The sequence below is a fragment of the Sebastes umbrosus genome, chromosome 14, assembly GCF_015220745.1.
Source record: "Sebastes umbrosus isolate fSebUmb1 chromosome 14, fSebUmb1.pri, whole genome shotgun sequence".
Taxonomy (NCBI): domain Eukaryota; kingdom Metazoa; phylum Chordata; class Actinopteri; order Perciformes; family Sebastidae; genus Sebastes; species Sebastes umbrosus.
In genome coordinates, this window is record NC_051282.1 from 13,727,884 (window position 1) to 13,738,151 (window position 10,268).

The following is a 10,268-nucleotide window of genomic DNA, read 5'->3' on the forward strand; positions in this document are numbered from 1 at the left end:
AAGGTCTGCCACACTGCTGTATACACAACAAACAGCGATATCCTTCTCAATGAGTTTTTACCTGGTAAAATTAAGGATATATATCAAGAATGACTAATAATAATTTTTCAATTATTCAGTTGAATACAAGTAATGCATAATGTTGTGGGATTATTCCTTATTTCATGGGCTATTTTGGAATTTTTTAATTTTTTAACTTTCTTGCAACCATTTTCGTCCTTTATGATATGAGTGGAAAGATTTGTTTGGTCTTTATTTGATAAATTAGTATCCTGTAAATACACTATTTAAGTTTTTAATTTGCTTAATTGAGAAAACGAATCACTGTTCTTACCTCAAGGTATTAAGACTACTCTAGCCTGTTTCTACCCCTCCCTCTCTCAGGAGAGCAGCCTAACTCCATGGTGATACTGTATGTGTTACTCAGCTGCTTTGGTCACGCCCACCTGCTCCTCTTGCTCCCCCTCCCTTTCCAGTACTTATAACCAGCCGACAGCCTTAAAATAAAAGCAGAAAGCTGAAAAAGTCACCCAGAGGCTCTTTCATATCTAACGGAGCGACGGTGCCACAGGAAGTGAGAGACAGAGAGCATATTGTGGGTCATTTTCAGAGGACAGGAGAATAATACACTGCTGTACTCCTGCTGTTATCTCACAGTCAGTCTGCTCCCACAGCAACAGCCTCCATCACCAGAGTGAAGGTAGAGAGACTCTAAACAAGTGACCCAGCCTCAGAGCACGCCCTTGGATATCTCCTGTGAAAGGTAAGCCATAACAAGTGACTTAACTTAGACTGTGATTAAAAGTTATAGCTTCTCCATGTGAGTTTTGGGTCTTTTGGTTATAAGTGCCGTACCAACATAGGGAGAGATCCAGCCAACAATGATCCTTTGTCTCCTGAGACCTGCCTGCAATTATGCTGCTCAATGGAGTCCTTTGAGATTTGTCTGTGTGTGTGTTTTTGATGGAAGTTGGTCAGTCAGAGACGAGAGGTTTTGTTGATCTAAGACCAAAAAACACAGACCAAGTATCTCCTGAAGTTTACAGTACAGCATTAAATATGTCACCTCCAAACAAGAGCCTCTCCTTGTTGTGTTGGAAGTGCACTCTACATCCTTTTTTCAGTCTTTGCTGGGCAGTTTTTGAGATTTTGCATGTGACTCTAGCTTGTTAATACATCACCAGGCCGTTGTGTCAGAGTGCAATCGTTGACCATGAGTAAGCGGGGGGAAAGCTCAGAGGTGATAGGGGGAGTTTGGGGGAGTCAAGGCAACCACTTGTTATGTTTCTGAGGGCATCCTGTCTCCCGAATGTATGATTAACTTGATGACAACCAGCTTTACTGTAACAGCGGAGGCTAAAAGAAATGACAAGCCACTTCCTGTTTTGGGTTTATTTGATATGTTTGTCTGAGGGAATATTTATGGAATGCGTCGTTAAATTAAAGTAATTGTAGTAAAACAGTAGGTATGAATCAAATAATAGTGAGACGAGACCATGAGGGATATCCCAATTCTCAGAAAGCAGCCTGTTGCTATAAACAATAGGGTTCTGCTCAGTCATTGTCATTGGGGATAACACTTGACTTAACACTCGCCTGTTTTGTCACGACAAACAAAGGGCACTGTTTCCCATCTGGGAGGTTCACTGACACACACACACACACACAAACACACAAATTTGGAAGTGGCAATCTTGTAGTGACGCTAGAACAGTAGAGGTTGTAAAAGGGAGTGGGAGGTGAAGATTTGGAGATAGGATAGAGTCATGCGTGTGTTCGATGCGTCAAGATGATGAAGACAGATGCATTTTGTGAACACACTTGTAAAACACACTAAAGAGATTGCGTTGGGCATTCATGTGTCAATAGATTTATTGGTAGTTAATGGGCTATTATGCTGTAATGTACCTCCATTGGTTAATGCATCACTGCTGGTATTGGCACCATAAAGTCTAACAAGCAATGGGTGTGATGGATCGCCTGGCTGGCCACAAAGTTTTCTATGCAAATACACACACTAGCGTCTTTGTTTTAATTTATTATACTGCATTCGTGTCCATATTACTTCAGTCACATCGTCTATGAGTTTATGACTTTCAAGTATTATAGCGAAATGTTCTAAATTGGAAACAACAAGGGGGAAGTTGCAGAGAGAGGAAACATTTACATGTGTTTGTGTGTCCTTTCCTCATTTGCATACCACTGGCTTTCATGAAAGGCTTTCCAGAAAATACAGGCATGCTTCCTCAAACATCACCTCCCTGCTCTCATTAATTCTAAACTAAACAAAGCCCTCACCCAAGGTCCCTGTATAGAGTGGTATGTGTACAGTAAATGTCCTCAGAGTGGGAATGAAAGGCTCAGAGCACTCTGAGTGTTTGAGAAAGATAAGTTATTTAGCTCACAAAGGGTAAAAGGTGAGGAGTTGGGAAAGTGGCAGGTGTTTTCCTCTCCCCTGCTCTCTCTCTCTCTCCCTCCCACCTCTCACAGGAAACAGCACAATCACAATGCTAATTTGTCACCTGATTGGCAGTGCGTAATGACATTGAGACACTTGGGAAAACATGTCATCGTGATGACTAATGCTGTGCACACAAATGACTGTAATGTGTGTTCAAATGGTAGTTACATTGGTATTATAATGAATTAATAAACGTATTTAAAGTGGCAGTAGGCAGTATCGTTTTGGCATCATTGGGCAAAAATTCCATAATAATCTTTCAGCATATTGTAATTCACGTGTTCTGAGAGAAAACTAGACTTCTGCATCTCCTCATGGCTCTGTTTTCAGGCTTTAATAAATCTAGCTTGTGACGGGAGACTTTGACCAATCACAGGTCATTTCAGAGAGAGAGCATTCCTATTGGCTGTTCATTCAACGGAGTCGATCATTTGCAAAATCCGATCAAACGGTCAAACTAGGCAGCGCTGATCCAATATGAATCAATATTCTGTTACTGTAATGACTATTTATCACGTAAAATGTTTTCAGAAACACTTTGTAGTGTACTGTTTAGCTGTAAAATTAAAAAGTTTGCTCCGGCTGGTGGGCGGTGCTTGGTATTTCTTCAACTGACCTCATCATGGCAGCCGGGTCAGAAACTTTCTCATTTTACAGCTAAACAGTACACTACAAGATGTTTCTCAAAACATTTTTTTGTGAGAAATAGGCATTACAGTGATAGAATATTGATTCATATTTGATCAGCCCTGCCTAGTTTGACCTTTTTATCAGAGTTAGCGAATGATTGACAGCTGCTCAAAGACGGCAAGGCTCCAGCTCGGCTCTGATTGGTTGTTTTCCTCCGGTCTGTGAAATCTTGCAGATGCCATTAGGAGCACCGGAGGACACAGAGGCACCTGATTTTTTTCAGATTAGCTGTCTCATGCACTACTCTTAGGATATACTGTTCTACAAAAAATACTTTTTTAAAATCATATTTGCTACAATCTGCCTACTAAAAATGTAATTGTCACATAAAATCTTCATGACACAAGTTGCATGAAAATCATGAGAGAAAATAATATGAAAGCTGCAAACAAGATGCTGGACAGTATTGGTTGACCATTGTCTTTTCTCTCTTCTCCCTTAGGTAGAACAATCTGCAGCAAAAATGGGGTGCTTTGGATTCCTCAAAGCCATGATGTTTGTCTTCAATGGCATTATTTTTGTAAGTTTTAATGATTCATTAGAAATACTTCAAAATAAAATGTTCCACAGAAAACACTGCCCTTTTACCTCTGTTTGTATCACAAGTAGGTTGCAGTGTGAAAAGTGTAGTAAAATATGCAAACAAAGTGCAAAGTAACAATGCTTGCAAGGGCGAATTTGATTTGAAGCATAAAAATGTGCAAAAATGTAAAATGACCAACCAGGAAGTTAGCATCGCCCTGGATTCCCTCGTCAAAAAGCCAATGAGATTTTTGCAGAAAATAAGATCTGTGTTGAACAAACATTTATAAATTTACACGTTTTGTTCAGCAAGATAATCTTCACAAATTAACACGCTTTTATGATTTTTGATGTGTGAATGCGATCGGCAGAAGTAAAAAGCTAACTGTAGGCTATAAATAAACTACACCACAGTGGCGTGACTTCACGTCATCACCACTGTCCACAAAGGTGGACAAGTGTTCGGCGTGATGACTTTTAGTAGTTTCATTTAGTCACTTGTTAGCAACCGCCTTTTTTGAGTTTATAAAAACTTCAAAATACATGAGATGCAAAATACAGATGCCTGAAATAAGGTCTGTGGTTAACACAAGCTGAAGAGATTTTAACGTTTTGTTCTATGACACAATATACATCAATAAATATCACACTAGTGAATTTTTAAGCCTAATGTGTCTTGAAAATTGTGGTTGCTAACAAGTGGCTAAATGAGACTACTAAACGCCATCACACCGACTCGTCCGCCTTTACAGCCTCATTGTTTATACTCGCACTCACGCGACCGTGCTGTAGTTCGTTTATTGCCTAACTTTAGCCTTTTACTTCTGCCGATTGCATTCACTCTTCAAAAATCATAAAAGCGGTGTTCAGTTGTAGAGATTATCTTGCTGAACAAAACATGTAAGTATCATAAACGTGTGTTTGCCACAGAGCTTATTTTCTGCAATAATCCAAAACCCAATGGAACAAACCCATTGCCTTTTTGTCGAGGGAACCAGTGCGATGCTAACTTCCTGGTTGGCCTACAAAAATACGTCATCCTTGGAGCATTTTATTTCCACGTCTGTTTTTGCCGCTGAGTAGTAATCCCCATAACAGGTAAACTGACCTTTACAGTAAATGTAAAATTGGTGGAGATCTCTATTAAATCTGAAGATTTTCCCCACTTCTCTTCCTGTCTTTTCTTCTCCCCTCAGTTGGCAGGTGCTGCCATCCTGGGTGTTGGGATCTGGGTGAAGGTGGACAGCGGCTCCGTCCTCAACTTTCTCGGGAAAATTGAAAAAATGCCAGCAGAGCTCAGTCAGGTGCTCAATGTGGGCTACCTGCTGATTGCAATAGGAGCACTCTTGCTCATCATCGGCTTTCTAGGCTGCTGTGGAGCCGTCAAAGAGAGCAAGTGTATGCTGCTGCTGGTAGGTTGTTGTCTGCTACTTTATGGAGGGTTAAAGGAATAGTTTGTGAAAAACACTTACTCTCTTTTTAAGATAGAGAGTGGTATCGATCTTCTCATCTCACTCTTGGCAAGAGAACGAATAAGCAAACTTTTCAAAAAACTTTTCCTATTGAAATTTAAGCACAAATTGTTGCATGCAAACTTTTTGTCACAAGCTTAGTTTCAATAGTTTCCATCCAAACTGGGTGAAAATTGTAACTGAATTTACAGAAAATGGGCAAAAGAAAACATTCATGTGTGTTTCCAATTTCCATCCACTACAGATATGTGAATATTGGGAGTTGGGTGTGTTGAGATAAACAGCCGGTGGTGCTAATTTTCCAGTCGGTTGCCATTAAGACATTGCAACAGAGGAGGGTGCAATGAGAGGATGTGATTAAAAGAGCAACAGTCAAACCTCAAGCGGTTCTCATACCATTGGTAGCTATACTTATGAAAAGTAAATGCACTGTAATTTGTATATATCCCATGAAATCAATTTGTATGTAATCCATGTAATTGTGAAAGAGGAAGTATAAAGAGAGACAAATGTCACGTAACCAATTCCAGTGTGGCATAACTTAACTAGGATTTTTTATTAAGTAGTTTTGTTGCCTGAACCTAACCAAGTCAATCCTTTCCCAAACCTAACTAAGTGATTTTCTTGCTTAAATCTAGCGGAGTTGTTTCCTGTAAAGACGGTAGTTTATTTTGAAAAGACTGGAGCGGAACTTGATGCTGGACATTCGTAGGAAATCGCATCAAAAATGAGGAAAAACTTTTTGTTAGATATCATGTTGCAAAACATCAAACATTGGACAACCACGGGGAAAACTTAATGGATATACATATATATATATATTAGGGCTGTCAAAGTTAATTACGCAATAATAACGTGTTAAGGCAAATTTGTTTTAACATCACTAATTTCTTTAACGCATTAACGCAATTTGCGATTTTTAGGTTTTAAAGCTATAGGGAAGATGCTGGCATCATATGAAACGAGAAAACCTAACGAATCCATTGGTATCAACTATGTCATACTAGTTTATCGCGAAGGAGGTTAAATAAGGGAAGGTTTCTGGACAATATTTATCATTGTTTTGTGTTGTTAATTTATTTCCAATAATGAATATATACATACAGTTGCATAAAACATGCATATTTGCCCACTCCCATGTTGATAAGAGTATTAAATACTTGACAAATTTCCCTTTAAGGTACATTTTGAACAGATAAAAAATGTGCGATTAATTAAAGTGGAACACACTTAATGTGGCTTACTATAGACTGATGAGGAATTTATACTGTCACGGTGTTTGGAAAACAGGCTTGGACCCAAACACAGATAAGGATGAGGAGGCCGCAGATAGAGTACAATGCTTTAATAACAGAAAACGTACTATGTACATAAATGCAGCTGCTCCGGCAGACAGGTAACAGCAGAGTCAAACCACAAAGTTTGCTCACAAAGATTAAAACTCGAAGCTCAAAAAACACTGGGAGGGAAAAGTCCGACATGGATGAAATACTACACATGAGGAGCGACGATGAACTGACAATGAAACAGGGGAAACACAGAGACTAAATACACAAGGAAAGCAGGACGATTAAACACAGGTGGAACAGATCAGGGCAGGGCAGACAATCACAAAGGCAAGAAGTAAAACCAGACAAGGCACAAGAGGAGTGAGGCCCAATCCAAATGTCCACATATACAGTGAAATAAATGTAAACAAATTTTACCAATTGGAAATGCAGCATTTGAATCTGGACATTTTTGCATTCGGTCGGACCAACCGTTATTGAAAATTATATATACTATATATATATATATATATGTAATTATATAATATATGTACATATATGTATATGTAATTGTAACGTTTGTTACGTAACGTTACGTAAGAAAGTCCACTACGGTTGTTATTTATTTACACTAATTACATTGTTACGTTATTATTTTAACACAACCATGTTTTTTCTAACCTTAAAGGTGCTATTAAAAACATTGATATCATTCAGCCACTAGATGTCGCTTTTTCCCTCCCTCATTCCATTGCATTCACTTCACAACAAGCCGTTGCCAGGCACTTACCGTCAATCACAGGCATTTATCTGTCTTTTCCACACTAACTGACAACCCAGAGATACCATGTGATACCAACATTATTATACTATTGGTTCATCAGCCTTATTAGAAATGGGAACCAAACATCAGGTATCTTCCACAGAGATAAAACATTAATTTTGGACCTGCCAAAATTTTTAAAATGATAAATCACAATCATAATTATTTTTTTCAGGAAAAGACATACTTTTATTCGGCAAATGAGACCTTTAACCAAATAGTTTTGCTGCCTAAATCTAACCAATCGTTTCACAACGATAAATACGTGGCTGTGTGCATTTTCTGCAAGCATGATACAAGGCCAATATGAATCGTATTCATGAAACATATTTTTGGTTCAGAAACATAAACACTTAACGTATCCTATGGTTTGCAGAAACGTACAATGCCAACATGTTTTTCTGGTGACTAGGTTATGGAAATGTTGATTTTAAAAATCCTATTCCAATAAAATGTTTAACATTCTGGTCTTTTTCCTAGTTTTTCATCATAGTCCTGGTGGTCTTCATAGCGGAGGTTGCAGGAGCAATAGTGATCTTGGTATTCAGACCCTTGGTAAGTTAACTAAGGAACTTTTTCACCATTATGACAGGTGCTGCCTTCTGGTACCTGGATGTAAAAGCTACTGTATGCTTGCATTTTAGGCGGACGAGTTGTTTACCAAGGTTGGCAAAGCTGCAGTTGAGAACATCAGGAAGGACTACGGGAAAAATGACGACGTTACCGGACTGTGGAATACTACAATGACCACGGTATAATTCTGCTGAACAAAATGTGATCACACCATTTCACTGATGATTTATGTAACATAAATATTCTCTTTGTGTCCACTTTAGTTAAAATGTTGTGGATTCTACAACTCATCAGACTTTGTGGGCTCTCCATATTATGTGGACCACAGCCAGCAGTACCCACCACAGTGCTGTCCAGGCCTCTATAGCACCTGTAATCAAACGATGGTTGACAGTGTCACGGTATGGGCTTCGGAACAAGTAGAAACAACAAAAAAACAACCATGTGCATGATCCAAAACCATTTTGAGTTAATAACATTTTATTCTACCTCACTCTTTATTTTCCCCAGACAATAACTGGCTGCTTCCCAAAGATCAAGCAGCTGATTGATGACAACACGGTGGTTATTGTGGCGGTGGCCCTGGGAATAGCAGCTCTGGAGGTATGACCTCATCTCTCATCCTCTTCATTTGCAGTGCCCACTTTAGATAAGGCTGAAGTGCATCAGAGAGAGCATAAAACGATTATGAATGAAGCCTTATTCAACATATGACGACTAATATATTGTGCCATGCATAAATGTGAGATAACAAGTTTATCTATTATCAGATATTACAAAAGCTGCGAATATGCATCCGTTCCTTTTGTGTACACATTTCCTTACTTTACTTTTAATTGCACGTTTTACTAATATATATGTATTCTCCTCAGATGTGTGCCATGGCTGTCTCCATGATCCTTTACTGCAGAATAAAATCCAGAGGGGACTAACTGCAAATGATGAAGGACTTGGAAGGATCCTTTTAATGCAGCCCAGTCACACAGCAGTCTGTGAAATAGTCACGAAATTGAATGTATTGATTCGTATACATAGACACGAATATACATTTTTTTTGTGATGGTCAGCACAAAATCAATTTGTATGTAATCTACGTAATTGTGAACCGGGAAGTATAAAGAGCAACAAATGCTGCGTAGGGGGGAGGTCCTGGTGGATGGGTTGGTCAAAAACAGAGGACTTTTGCTCAGGAGACTGGTGTTCGTGACCCGTGTGAAACCACAAGTCAAAGTTGATTTATTGGTCGCGTAACTTCCTTACTTAAGTTACGGCACTTCCAGAGTTATTTTAACCCAAACCACCATCTTTTCCTAAAGCTAACGAAATAGTTTTTGTCACGTAACTTACGCACTTAAGCTACAGCACATCCTGTGTTATTCAAACCCAAACTGCGATCTTTTCCGAAACCTAACTAAGTTGTTTGTTTCCCAAGCCTAACCAAGTCAATTTATTCCTAAACGTAACCAAGTAGTTTTATTTTAAAAAGACTGGAACGGAAATTGACACGTGCGTCACATTTGTAGGAAAATGCACGAAAAATACGTTGTTGAAAGTCATGCTGAGCATCACAGGAAAAAAAGGGAAATATGTGTCTATGTAAACAAATCTAATAGATACAATTTTGTGACTATCTCACGAACTGCCGTGAGAATGTGTTGTTTAATGACTGTGGTCTTTCTACTTCCTATATTGCCTCTAGAGGTGTGAAGGGCTACGCCTTTATCTTGCAAAAAATGCCTCGCATCAGATCTTGTGCAATCAGACTTTTTGAATGACATAACAAATTTATTTTTACTACATTTAAATCTTACTACACCTAATAGCTGCCGCATATGAATGTACATTATCTATTCCTTAAGAACACTACACTTTGTAAAACAGGCTATACACACTGCCTACTTTACCAGAGATCATTTGAAATGTCAGTCTGTTTAAATAGCAGTGCTACTACCTGTAACATACGGCCAGTCGATGAGGAATCACATGATAACTGCGTTCATTGTGATAATGAAACAAAGGCTGGTATGTTGGACACGGGAACCACTATTGTGAATGTTGTTGCCATGACGCAGCATGTAAAATAGCAACAGAATTTATGCATTATTTCTATGTATGTTGTATGGTGATCCATTTTTAAATAAAGTGCAAAGTATTTCTAGACCCTGGAGAGTTTTTGAGTTGGTTGTGTGCATGTGTGACATTTTTAATTAGTTTTGAAGGGGAGCGGGGGCCTACATACCTGCCAAAATAAAAAATAAATAAATAAATGACTCAAAAAATTAATAAATATGTTATTAAATGTAGCATAAATATTAAACATAATATTAAAAATCAATGAGTCATTAATTAATTGACAAAATGTGACATAAATTGATATTTCTGTTTTAATTAGCTTCTTGATTTATTTATCTTTGTATTAATTCCCTTATTTATCTAATCTCCTGTTTATTTATTTAGTT

General features: G+C 38.3%; 1 protein-coding gene across 1 annotated transcript; it reads left to right on the forward strand.

Annotated features, from left to right (window-relative positions):
* Positions 1-507: 507 nt before the first annotated feature.
* tspan35 (tetraspanin 35) lies at positions 508-9,971 on the forward strand. The gene is made up of 8 exons (XM_037791004.1): positions 508-763; positions 3,594-3,671; positions 4,870-5,085; positions 7,717-7,791; positions 7,881-7,988; positions 8,073-8,210; positions 8,320-8,412; positions 8,682-9,971. Exons 2-8 carry the CDS (start codon positions 3,615-3,617, stop codon positions 8,739-8,741), a joined length of 747 nt encoding a protein of 248 aa, XP_037646932.1. The 5' UTR covers positions 508-763; positions 3,594-3,614; the 3' UTR covers positions 8,742-9,971.
* Positions 9,972-10,268: the final 297 nt, after the last annotated feature.